Below are 13,655 nucleotides of genomic sequence, written 5' to 3'. Positions count from 1 at the left end.
CCACCTCCCCTATCAAGCACACACGCACAAACACATGGCTAAAGAAAAGAGGAGCCAGGTGAAAAAACACTATCACGAGCCCTCTGCGCTAGGAGGTTATAAGACCACGGCCACCAGGATGCTGACAGTCATGGCCCGTATAATCCCTTTTGCAGAGGGCACTTTCTGGGGGACGCTGTAAAAATAAAATGGGTACAAATAGTAAGAAATATGAGTAAGAATGTGAGTAAAACCTATTTATGAAGATACAAAAATATATACACTACCGTTCAAAAGTTTGGGGTCACCCAAACAATTTTGTGGAATAGCCTTCATTTCTAGGAACAAGAATAGACTCTCGAGTTTCAGATGAAAGTTCTCTTTTTCTGGCCATTTTGAGCGTTTAATTGACCCCACAAATGTGATGCTCCAGAAACTCAATCTGCTCAAAGGAAGATCAGTTTTGTAGCTTCTGTAACGAGCTAAATTGTTTTCAGATGTGTGAACATGATTGCACAAGGGTTTTCTAATCATCAATTAGCCTTCTGAGCCAATGAGCAAACACATTGTACCATTAGAACACTGGAGTGATAGTTGCTGGAAATGGGCCTCTATACACCTATGTAGATATTGCACCAAAAAACAGACATTTGCAGCTAGAATAGTCATTTACCACATTAGCAATGTATAGAGTGTATTTCTTTAAAGTTAAGACTAGTTTAAAGTTATCTTCATTGAAAAGTACAGTGCTTTTCCTTCAAAAATAAGGACATTTCAATGTGATCCCAAACTTTTGAACGGTAGTGTATGCAATAGGCATAATAAATCCAAATAAATAAAATATAGCACAAATAAAAAAGTACAAGTGATTTCAATAAAATTATTGAATACTAGGTGGAACCCTAGTTACTCAGTGGCGCACACACCTCTCAACCTGACTATCCCGTTTAAAGGGTTATTCTCGTTGCGTTGAGGACAAAACTTAGTCAGGGTAGAGGGAGACTCACCCAGGTATTCACGGCCTACTGTGTCAAGGCCGTCCCGCTACATTCAGTACAAATGTGAACAGTGTAACCCAGTTAGTATCGCACAAGGAGCTGCACCCTTTATAGCTTATTGTTGTTGCTCTTGGTATGAACCTGGGATGATTTACTTATCTTACGATCAGTAGGACCTGTTAAAAAAGACTGGAATAACCTATAAGGAGTTTACTGGAACGATACTGCATACACTTTTATGGACTGGTTCACTAGAGTGGATATGCGAGACGCATACTTCCACATTTCTGTACACTGACCACAGGAAGTACCTCTTGTTCTTGAAGAACATACTTTTTGAGCAGAGAAGAGCTGCTGCAACCGCGAGGCTTTATCCACGGTTTTTTTTTTCTGCAGAGTGATTGTCTTGACATGCCAGACCATGTCACAGGACAGCAATGGCGACATTTTTCCACTCCCTCAATGCGCCCTGGCCGTGGTGGTCAGCAGGCAGAGGATGAGCTGGACATGACGCCGCTCGGGGAAAGATACCGCGAGGAAGAAGAGGCACCTTGATACATTTAAATGTCGGAAAACACATAATTGTAAAGCCTGGCTGTTGGGCTCTCATGACTGAAGCATCCCAGGTCGTGCCCCTGGGGTTGCCGCTGCTTTGGCTTGCCAGGCACGAGGGTGGCCTGAGGGCTATTCCTGTGGACCACGGCCCTTGGCCTCAAGGAAGAAGTTCCACCGGGCCCAGTGTGCTTATGGGGGTACTGTCATTATGGACGCCTCAGAAGCAGACCGAGGGGCTCTATGGGACCACTATCCGGCCTGGGGCCGGTGGAGTCCTTTTTGGAGGGGGTCTTACATCGTCCTGCTTGAGCTGGAGGCAGTGTACCGGGCCTTGATGTTTTTCTGTACCGTGATTCAGGGAAAGCATGTGTTGGTTCAGAGGGACAATTCAACCCTATAGGTGCCTACATCAACCACCAGGGATGTCAGCGGTCGTGGACCCTGCATGACCTGGCATGGCCCCGAAGCACCCATGGGATCGGCGCCTATGCGTTTGTGTATGTCATATTTTGTTCTGCTTTGAAGGACTCTTTCAGTTTGTACTATGGCTCCATCTTGTGGTCAATATTGCCCGCTACAGGTGTTGCAGGTTGGTAGTGTAGTTCTCTTTACTTCGTTTCTTGAACTAAAAGTACAAGTTCCGTTCTGTCCACTCGTCGTCGATAGCTTTTCTTCTAGTATGGTTTGTTCGTTAATCTTGCAAAAGAGCCATCTTCATTTGTCTGTCTGTAGTTCCCGCGTTGCACTTTAGTTGTGGACAAAACGATTATTTTTCGAAGGAATTCCTGACGATGACGACACTTACGCGCCTTGCAGAATTACTTGTATTTAAATGTAAATACCTAAAAATCCCACCAAAAATAATTAATTAAAAAAAAAACACTTTAAGTTGAATAAAAATTTCTTTAAAAGTTGACCACCTAAAATGCACACATTTTAAGATTTTTTTTTGTTGTGAAACTGGTGAAAATGCTTTCACATTTTTAGAGTTCTTTGTATTACCTTTATTTATTCTCATATATTGTTATATTCTCTGTTATATACATTTATGCAGTGATTGGGTTGTTTTATTGTAAATTGCAACGCCGTGTTCGCATGCAAAAAAAAATGTTCTGGGAAAAAAAGATGAAAAAATTCGACAGGCAAAAACGCAGCTACACTTTGCGCATGCGCGGGCAGGTCTTACATTGTATTGTGCTAGCAATCGTCTCTTGAAAGGCAACAGAGCGGTGTGGTCTTTAAGTCTGCGTTTATTCCTTTATTTTTATGTTTGTACGTATTTGTCTATGGCGTGACAAACTAAAATGTATTCATTATTTGTGTCAGGATGAACGTGACTCGACTCAGTGAACATTGAAGCTTCTGAGGCTAATCTAGCCTGCTAGTTAGCTTAGCTTGCTAGCGGCTAACAAAGAGAGTCAGATGTCATCAACACGTCGCTAAGCAGACACAATTGTGAGTATAAACTGTTGTGATTGTGTGGAAATGTGTAAAATACAAATGCTGAAAGTGTTGGCGAATCAGCGACTAACTGTGGCTGTGGAAGAAATATTTGTAATATTAGAAATAAAAATAGCAGAGTACGACGAATAACTGTCTACAACAAAAGAGGAGAATTACTAATCAATCAACGTTTATTTATTTATGCAGCCATTAATCACAAATGTCTCAAGGGGCTGCACAAACCACAACGACATCCTCGGCTCTGATCCCACATCAGGGCAAGGAAAAAAACGAATTTACTGGGCGGTTTTCAAGAAGCATCAAGTTGTTACACAGAACAGGTTTGTTTACTTCTTACATCATTTTTTCATTCATTCATTTATTTCAGGCAATGACATATAAATAAAAAAAAAAAGTACAAGGTAGACAACACATAATAAAATAAACTAATATATTGCAAAATGTACTGTATAGTATGTAAGCATGATGATCCAGTTTTGCCTGAAAGGGAGTGGGAAGAAGATAATTTATTAAATCCTCCCACCCCCAGTTCTCAATTCAGTGATTAATACATGGAGTTTCACTTTTACTTTATAATACAAATGTTGTATCACGGTGGCATTACTACAGGACAGGTAACAATAATTATTAAACTGTAACAATAATTTGTAGCAACAATGTAGGAAGAATGAACATACCAATAATGGTAAGGGACAAAATACCAACAATGGTAATGAAACATTGAGCACATGTTAACACTTTGAGACAGAGTACAACAGCAGGTCAATTTAAAGACCCTCATCTCTATATTTTAACCAGACCCGGTGTTTGTATAGTAGTTTAAATCGATTAATAGTTTGGCATTGCTTGTGTTGTAAGTCCAGTTTGTTCCAGTATTTTACTCCACATACAGGCACACAAAAACGTTTACGAGTGGTTTGAGCCCTCTGCATTGAGAAATATCCAAAGAATCAGAATCAGAATAGTTTTTATTGCCATTGTTTGAGAACAGGTTCACAAAATAGGAGTTTTACTTGGTGTAATCGTGCAACATAAAACACATATATCTCAGAATAGAACAACATGAGCTGTAACTGAGCTATCAGATCTTGTTATTGTTTATGTGCCTGATGGCCGAGGGGAAAAAACTGTTCAGGTGGCGGGAGGTGTGGGTCTGGATGGACAGTAGTCTCCTGCCTGAGGGGAGAATAGTTTGTGTCCAGGGTGAGAAGAGTCAGCTGTGATCCGACCCACACACCTCCTGGTTTGCAGCCAATAACCAAAAAGCCTCTCAAGTTATGAGCATGCACTCGTGTTATGAAAAAAACTTTGTAGATTACGCGGCAACAATTTGTTAAATGCTTTATATAAGATTATTGATGTATTACATTTAACAAGATCATCAAATTTCAAGCAACTTTGATTGCGTAAACAGATTATGAGTATGTTCTAAAAAACCAATGTTGTGAATGATCCGCACTGCTCTTTTCTGTAATATGATCAGAGGATGAATTGTGTTATGGTAAGTATTCCCCCATACTTCGACACAATATGTAAGGTATGGGAGTACCAAGCTGCAGTATAGAGTACAGAGTGCATTTTCATTAAGGTATAGGTTTTGTTTTGTTTATAATTGAGAGGCTTTTGGAGATTTTTGTTTTATGTGTCTGACATGGGGTTTCCATGATAGTATACTATCAATTATTACTCCCAAAAATGTATTCTCATTTACGATTTCAATTTGGGTACCATCAATACTTATTTTCTGTTCAGACATTATGTTGCGATTTCCAAACATCACTGTCTTAGTTTTATTTATATTCAAGGATGATTTATTTGTGTCCATCTATATTATTTTTTTACTATGTTTAGTTCTGTGTTTACTGTATTTATGAGCTCATTATAGTCATCACTACTGTAGAATATATTTGTGGAATACAACATCTTTACAAACTGTTTCAACATTAACATGAAATAACACGTAGGATAACTTTACTGAGTGGAGGAGCATTGTCAAGAGGGTGAAAGTAAGACAGTATAACTTTAATACATTTAAACGATTTTTATGTGCACACCAAAAAAAAAATCCATAAAACATTTGCAGTGTCTCCCACCAATCTATTAAAGGCAGCAGGGCAGTAGTAATAAAGAGGAACTGCACATTTTTGGGGACATTTTGCATTCTCACTAACAATTTACAATCCCTATGTGAGACAAGCTCAAGGTTCAAGGTTTTATTCGTCACATGCAGAGTACACCACAGTGAAATGCTTTTTTCCATGCTCTTCAGATATTGCGTACAGTGGGATCCAAACACTAGTTGCTGAATCAAATACACTAAATACAAAAAATACAAAAATTTGAATAGCACACACATGTATCTATCGTTTTGTGCTCGCACTATCCTTGAAAATTTAATAGACAAGTGCAGTTCGCTATTTAACTACTGTCATCTAATTTACATAATTGACTAAGAGGCTGTTTATCGGTAGCAATGTATATTTTTCTAGTTACGTGATATCTTTATAATATATTTTTAAAATTTTGTTTGTGAAATAAACAGTTGGTTAAATTACAGATGAACAAATGTCCAACTTGAGGTTGTTTATTGATATTACAAGGAAGTTACTGTAAAACTAAGCACACCAAGGAACGACATTAATATACACATGAAAATATGGAAAAATCATGTTAATCTGTTTTTAAATTATTTCCTTCTTGAACATCTCTCCACTGTCCAAAAGGAACTCCAATATTTACTCTCGTTTGATTGATCTCTTGGTTTCGTTCTTTTTTGCTGGATGCTTTCTCTTGTCCCAGGCATGTGATTTTGCCGTCTATAGTCTGCAATCCGTCTTTTTTTTTTTTTATCTCTGTAACAATATTTTAAAAAAGTTTCCGTTTTTCTTTGTTTTTTCAGACCTACAATGTGTGTTAAAGTCTTTATCCTTCTCTTTGCCATACCTGCCAACAACTACAGTTTTTCCGTAATTAGTACGTTTTTGATCATCCATTCCGGTTTACGGCTGCAGTGGTAAAAACGTACGGTTTTCCATTAAAAATGATTAACTTAAAAATCTAAGCTATGTAGCTTAACTACATTTTCCCAGTAGCTTCGCTACTTTTTAAACAAGTAGGGATTTCCGTAGTTTGGCTATTTTTAGACCCTTGTAGCGGTTAGCTGAGCTACATGCTGCAAAAGACGAAAGAGAAAGAGAGAGAAGTGGACTAGTTTTAACTCCACACACTGCAGCTGGCCATCCACGAAGCAGTGCTGACACAGCGCACTATAGGTGACATTATTGCCACATGGAGACGCATTGTGGGGAATTTTTGACATTCTCCTTTAGCCTATGCAAGACTTCAGAGCATACAGAAACAACTCAGCCAGCCCACCAAAAGACTACAACAAGATGTAAGCACAAGGTGGAAACGGGGAAAATAGGCAACATACATATATTATTTATTTTACAAATCATAACGTTTAGTGAGTTGTTTTTTCTGTTGACATTGCACAATATAGTTTGCACAAGGTCTTTTCAGTGTAGCAACCTATTTGATAGTTTATGCAAATGAAGCCTGCATTTGACACATTCTTTTTTACTTTACAATAGTTACAGTATTTGATCCAGGCAATGTTTTTAAATATGTGATCTCTGTATTTATTTTACTTTTGCACTATTTAGCTTGTTTAGAGTCCAGATTATTATCTGTTAAAGATTGTTGTCTTTTTGACTGAATAAATGCTGCATTGTGCCTGCAATTGTTTTGTATTTAGTCACTTGAAAAAGGAAGTAAAATATGTTTTTCTTATCTAGGGTGAATATATGGTTAATTTTTCTAATGTGGCCAGCCAAAAACACCCACTATAAAATAATACTTTTTTTTTTTGCATGTTTTTTGTGTGATCGGCATTGGTATCAGCCAATCTCACCCATAGATTATCAATATCGGAATCGGTAGCATAAAACCCTGATCGGCATTTAACTTATTGATATTGCAAATGCATGCAAAGTCTACTTTTTAATTATTACTATAAATGAGACTCAGAAGAAAAAAAAATAACTGAACTTGTGAATGTAATGACTCTTGAAAAAATAAGATGTATAAACTCTACAAATATGAATAAATGGGAACTAACCTGGAATCCTTTACTGACATATATAGAATCAAAACTTATAGACATTTAAAGAAAAAGAAAAAAAACTGCCATCTTTTTTGTAGTTGTATTCCTTTTTTATTATCTTTATTATTTTTTTGTATTGATCCTACACTATTATTTTTTTGTTTTTTGTTACTTTTGATATGGTTTTGCCACGGTTTACTTGCTTATTTATTTTATTTTATTTTTTGTGACTTTTTATTTTGTATTGTTTTGCATCTGATCAATTTCTGTGACTTTCCTTTTCTTTTTTAATTGTGAACGATGGAGAGGTCCTCGGGAGGTGATCTTGGGATCACTTCCTGAGGATCCTTGATGCCGGGGAATGTTCATCCATCTTGCTATGGTCTGGATAGCCTGCTGATCCTGAGCCAGAGCGGGATTGATGGATATATATACAATATCTGGGTATTTTTTTTAATAATGTTAATACTGTAAACCTTGAGTTGTTAAAGTTTAAGTGCACTTATTTCCTCAAGTGTGCATGTGAGTGTGTGTGTGAGTGGATGTGTGCTTGTATGAAGGGTTTGCGTGAGCAAAGTATGACTGTTAAATGTGATTTTAACTGTAAAATTCAATAAAAAATATTTGCAAAAAGGGAAAAAAAATTAAATAAAGATTTTAGAACTACACAACACAGTTATTTTCAGCTTATTTTTAAACGTCAAATAAAAAAGAGCCGAAAATCGATTCAGAGGTACCGGCTTTTGCTTAAAATGTGAACGGTGCCCATCCCTATAGACAGCACATCTCCCTCTAACTTTTGCATATTTCCAGTATGACTGATCTGATACTATGTCAGAGTGCAGAAGCGTTCCCATTGTGCCGTCAATGTCCAGAAATAGCCAAAGGTATTCGGAGCGGAATATTCAAAATGGTTGACTAAATTAAACTGTGTTTTTACATACTTTTGCGGATTGTAAATACGATTGGATATGGTTTAATGGATACAATGAAACACAATTAAGCATATAAAGTCAACTGTTTTTTCCACTCTACTGGTACTTTAAAGCATCTTGCCGCTGATAAAACGATCTCAAGTGTAATTTGAAAACAATCTGTGTACACATTTAAACATTAACCGGCTGTTATTCTTTTTTTGTCCAAGCAGAACTAACTTGATGGCATTTTAACACAACTGTGCATCAATATTGTGATATATTACATGTACAATCATGTGTACATTTAATTTAAAATGACAGCACACTTAAATGGAAGACTATGTTGTTTTAATCGCCCGTGTGTGTGTTATAAGGCACACACACACACATCTGCTGCTGGACAAAGCGAAAGCAACACTTTTATCAGACCTTATCAGAACATACATTGACATAGGACAATGTATCATATGACTAAGCAAAGCTGGACTTTTCTAAATCATGTGTTTGTCCTCTTGTGTCCTGCAGACGTCCGTAAAGAACAATTTCTCCCTAAGCAGCAGGAGTGGACCACCAGGATGGAGCAGGAGAAACCACAGCTCCTCCATATTAAAAAAGAAGAGGAGGAGCCACATTCCCCCCACGTTAAAGAGGAAGATGAAGAGCTACATATCCGCCTCTTTAAAGAAGACGAGGAGCTACACACCCCACACTTTAAAGAGGAAGAGGAGGAACACAGCATCAGTCAGTATGGAGAGCATCATGAAGGACTGGAGGAGGCCGATGTCCCCAATATGCCGTTGATTTGTGTCATTCTGAAGAGTGAAGATTATGATATCAAAAGTGAAAGTGAGGAGAGGACAGAGGTGGAGCCTCCAAGCAGCAGCAGCTCAGCTCAACACATAACAGAAGCTGATGGAGACCACTGTGGAGGGTCACCAGCAGACAAGCTCTTAGCGCCACTATCAGATCCTGACACTGATGATGAAGACTCTGAAGCTGATACAACATGTCACACTGACAACGCACTCTTTGAATGTTCTCACTGTGGCAAAACTTTTAATCACAGTTGTAATCTTAAAAGACACATGAGAATGCACGCAGGTGAAAAACCTTTTTCCTGTTCAAGCTGCGGTAAACATTTTACACAAAATCATCATTTGAAAACACACATGAGAACACACACTGGTGAAAAACCTTTTTCTTGTTCAATCTGTGCCAAACGTTTTACACAAAATCATAGTTTGAAAAGACACATGCTAATACATGCGGGTGAAAAACCTTTTTCCTGTTCAAGCTGTGGTCAATGTTTTACACAAAATCAGGATTTGAAAGGACACATGAGAACACACACTGGTGAAAAACCTTTTTCCTGTTCAATCTGTGCTAAAGTTTTTACACTAAATCATCATCTGAAAGGACACATGAGAATACACACTGGTGAAAAACCTTTTTCCTGTTCAATCTGTGGTAAAGGTTTTACACACAATTGTATTTTGAAATCCCACATGACAACACACACTGGTGAAAAACCATTTATCTGTTCAATCTGTAGTAAAGGATTTACACAAAGAACTCATTTGAAAACACACATGACAACGCATACTGGTGTAAAGCCGCTTACCTGTTCAATTTGTGCTAAAGGTTTTACACAAAATAGGGATTTGAAAGCACACATGAGAGCCCACAACGGTGAAAAACCTTTTTCCTGTTCAATCTGTTCTAAAGGTTTTACCCAAAATACTCATTTGAAAACACACATGACAACACACACTGGTGAAAAACCGTTTATCTGTTCAATTTGTAGTAGAGGTTTTGTACGAAATAGTGTTATGAAAAAACACATGGCCACACACACGGCAGAAAAACGTTTTATGTGTTCAATATGTGGAAAAGGTTTTACACAAAGCAAGGATTTGAAAGAACACATGACAATACACACTGGTGAAAAACCCTTGTCCTGTTCAATCTAAATGTTTTGTACGGAAAGACAAATTAAATGTACACATGAGAACACACGCTGATGGGGAAGTGCGAGTTGCAGTATGAGTGATGACAAATTCTCTTAAAGGTACCATGTGAGAAACACAAGTGAGAAAACATCAACAGCAAATGAAGCTGCAGGATTGTAAATAAACTGTCAAAACTTTGTTGACGTTGGCTTTTTAACATCGCCACATAACAATAATTTATAAAATCAAACTTAAATTATATATTTTATTGTTCAGAAAAGCCCAGATCTCACATCCCCCATCAATCACATACACACAAACAGATGAATTCATGGATGGAGTACAGAGGAGCCAGGTGAAAAAACACTATCATGAGCCGTCTGTGCCAGGAGGTCATCAGACCACGGTCACTAGGACTGCTTAATAACATCACCACATATTGCATGTGTGACATCAATATTGTGAGTGTAACACAATCTTGTAAATATGTGTCTCCCGTATATAGATTAGATACTTAATATTTGTGCTTTATAAATGTATAAATTGTATGCATTAATAAACAACATTGTGTACATTTATTTAAAGGGACATTTTCTTTGATTAAAATGTCTACACTGACTGAAGCATCATCTTATTTTGAATACCCTTATATTCACTCGTATTTGTTTTCAGTTCTTTTTTTTCCTTTTAACATTTATACAGATTTCAAATGAAGCATCACATTTTTACAGTTTCCAAAAAGGAGTACGAAAAAGCAAAGCTACCCCTTTTCCATTTCAAATCAATTACTAACATATATGTTCACTCCCTATCTTCGGTTTGTACACATTAGAAACATTTCAAACCAATGTACCGGTAGTGTAAATACAAGAGTTTTCTTCATAACTAGGTAACTCATTGAACATGAGATGAACAAAACGTTATTTTCCTCAAGTTCAAGTCATTATTGCCAATAATATTTTTCCTCATACTTTGCCAACACTTGCAGTTTGAACAGTTTCTTAAACTGCATCATATAAGTACATTGTTTCACTTCTTTACTTAATCCATTTTAGGATTTAATTCCACACACGGATATACTAGAAGTCTTAAGTGTTGTACACGCATGCAAATGTTTTAGGGTACATTTTCCCCTCAGGTTATATTTCTTCTCTTTTGTTGAGACTTGTTGAAAATTCTTAGGTAACATTTAGCTTTATTCATTATGGAAATGTTTTTGCCACCTTATGTAATACAAAACCAAAAAACCAGTGAAGTTGGCACGTTGTGTGATTTTTAAATAAAAACATAATTTAATGATTTTCCTATCCTTTTCAACTTATATTCAATTGAATAGACTGCAAAGACAAGATATTTAATGTTCGAACTGAGAAACCGATTTTTTTTGTGTGCAAAAAATCATTAACTCAGTATTTAATGGCAGCAACACATTGCAAAAAAGTTGGTACAGGGGCATTTTTACCACTGTGTTACATGGCCTTTCCTTTTAACAACACTCAGTAAACTTTTGGGAACTGAGTAGACCAATTTTTGAAGCTTTTCAGGTGGAATTATTTCCCATTCTTGCTTGATGTACAGCTTAAGTTGTTCAACAGTCCGGGGTCTCCGTTGTGGTATTTTTAGGCTTCATAATGCGCCACACATATTCAATGGGAGGACAGGGACTGGACTACAGGGCAGGCCAGTCCTAGTACCTGCACTCTTTTACTATGAAGCCACGCTGTTGTAAACACGTGGCTTGGCATTGTCTTGGTGAAATAAGCAGGGGCGTTCATGATAATGTTGCTTGGATGGCAAACATCTGTTGCTCCAAAAACCTGTATGTACCTTTCAGCATTAATGGTACGATCATAGATGTGTAAGTTACCCCATGCCCTTGGGGCCACTAATACACCCCCATACCATCACAGATGCTGGCTTTTCAACTTTGCGCCTAGAAACAATCCAGATGGTTTCTTTTCCTCTTTGTTCCGGAGGGACACGACGGTCCCACAGTTTCCCAAAAAACAATTTGAAATGTGGACTCGTCAGACCACAAAATACTTTTCCACTTTGCATAAGTCCATCTTAGATGAGCTCGGGCCCAGCGAAGCCGGCGGCGTTTTCTGGGTGTTGTTGATAAATGGCTTTCGCTTTTGCATAGTAGAGTTTTTAACTTGCACTTAACCGATGTAGCAACGAACTGTAGTTTTTTGACAGTGGATTTTCTGAAGTGTTTCCTGAGCCCCATGTGGTGATATCCTTTACACACAGATGTCGGTTTTTGATGCAGAAACCGCCTGAGGGATCGAAAGGTCACGGGCATTCAATGTTGGTTTTTCAGCCTTGCTATTTACGTGTATTTTCTCCAGATTCTCTGAACCTTTTGATGATACTACGGACCGTAGATGGTGAAATCCCTAAATTCCCTTGCAATAGCTCATTGAGAAAATGTTGTTTCTTAAAACTGTTGGACAATTTGCTCACGCATTTGTTCACAAAGTGGTGAGCTTCGCCCCATCCTTGTTTGTGAAATACTGAGCATTTCATGGAAGCTGCTTTTTATACCCAATAATGGCACCCATATGTTTCCCAATTAGCCTGTTTCACCTGTGGGATGTTTCCAAATAAGTGTTTGTAATTACATGGGAATTGTTAGCATTTAGCTAATTGTTTTCTTCCGGTGGCTGTAAAAAACGTACTTTCTTGAAAAACTTACGTATGTCCATCTTGTAGGTCAGTGGTCCCCCAAACCACCGGGGCCACGGTAGTTGGGTGGAAATTTAAAAAAAAAAAAAATTATTTTTTTTAAATTTATTTAAAAAAATAAATTAAATCAACATAAAAAAACTATATATAACATATTGTGTATGTGTATGTCAATATAGATCAATACAGTCTGCAGGTATACAGTCCCCCCCCCCCCCCCCCCCGCCCCCCCCCCCCCCCCCCCCCCCCCGGTCGTGGGACAAATTTTCAAGCGTTGACCGGTCCCCAGCTACAAAAAAGGTTGGGGACCACTGTTGTAGGCTACTTCCCCTTAACACTATAAACTCCCAAAGCTGAGCCATTTGGCTTTCTCTACTTAGAACTTTTACCAAAGGGTATATATCTGAAAAAAATATTTGCCAATGATCATAACTTCAAGGTATTCCTCCTAAATTAAAAGATGATTTGAAACATTCGGGGATTGTCCAATTTCGATTGAACAATTTGATTCAGATTATTAGTTTGTATTTTTTCTCTTCCATTACCACACAATAAAGTTCTGTAAAAAAAAAAAAAAGAAAAAAAGACAAAACGTCGACAGGAAGACGCTTAAATGTCCTCTCGCACATGCGCAAAACTGATTGTGACGCTGGTACGGATCGTCTCTTAAAAAGGCAAAAATAGCAGTGTGGTCTTTGAGTCTGCGTTAATTCCTTCATTTTTACCTTTGTACCTATTCGTTTTAGGTGTGGCAACCTAAACTTTTTATTCATTATTCGTGTCTGGGGTGAACTCGACTCCGTGAATTTTGAAGCTTCTGAGGCTGACTTAACTTAGCCTGCTAGTTAGCTTAGCCTAGCTGCTTAAAAAAAGGACACCCGGAAGGCGTCACGTTTGAGTTTAAAAGTGTTTGCGATCGTGTGAGAATGCGTAAAGATAGAAGAGTACGACAAGGAACTTTCTCGAACAAAAGAGGAGAACTAGCGACAACGTCCAACTA

General features: G+C 37.7%; 1 protein-coding gene across 2 annotated transcripts; it reads left to right on the top strand.

Moving 5' to 3' along the window:
* Nucleotides 1-2,704: 2,704 nt before the first annotated feature.
* Nucleotides 2,705-10,598, top strand: LOC133663639 (gastrula zinc finger protein XlCGF57.1-like). 2 transcript variants are annotated; one of them, XM_062068263.1, is made up of 3 exons: nucleotides 2,705-2,987; nucleotides 3,183-3,316; nucleotides 8,544-10,598. In XM_062068263.1, exons 2-3 carry the CDS (start codon nucleotides 3,196-3,198, stop codon nucleotides 9,986-9,988), a joined length of 1,566 nt encoding a protein of 521 aa, XP_061924247.1. In that variant the 5' UTR covers nucleotides 2,705-2,987; nucleotides 3,183-3,195; the 3' UTR covers nucleotides 9,989-10,598. The 2 variants fall into 2 exon arrangements, with proteins under 2 accessions (XP_061924247.1, XP_061924248.1); XM_062068264.1 differs by lacking the exon at nucleotides 3,183-3,316 and having other exon boundaries at nucleotides 8,544-10,597.
* The last annotated feature ends 3,057 nt before the right edge of the window (nucleotides 10,599-13,655 follow it).

This window comes from Entelurus aequoreus, linkage group LG13 (genome assembly GCF_033978785.1).
Source record: "Entelurus aequoreus isolate RoL-2023_Sb linkage group LG13, RoL_Eaeq_v1.1, whole genome shotgun sequence".
Taxonomy (NCBI): Eukaryota; Metazoa; Chordata; class Actinopteri; order Syngnathiformes; family Syngnathidae; genus Entelurus; species Entelurus aequoreus.
Note: the sequence above shows the minus strand (reverse complement) of the source record. Positions and strands in the feature narration are given on the sequence as shown.

Coding starts and splice junctions, on each gene's coding strand:
- LOC133663639 (XM_062068263.1), top strand. CDS start 3,196: ATGTCTCAAGGGGCTGCACAAACCACAACGACATCCTCGGCTCTGATC. Junction 3,317..8,543: donor CAAGTTGTTACACAGAACAG/GTTTGTTTACTT, acceptor TGTGTCCTGCAG/ACGTCCGTAAAGAACAATTT.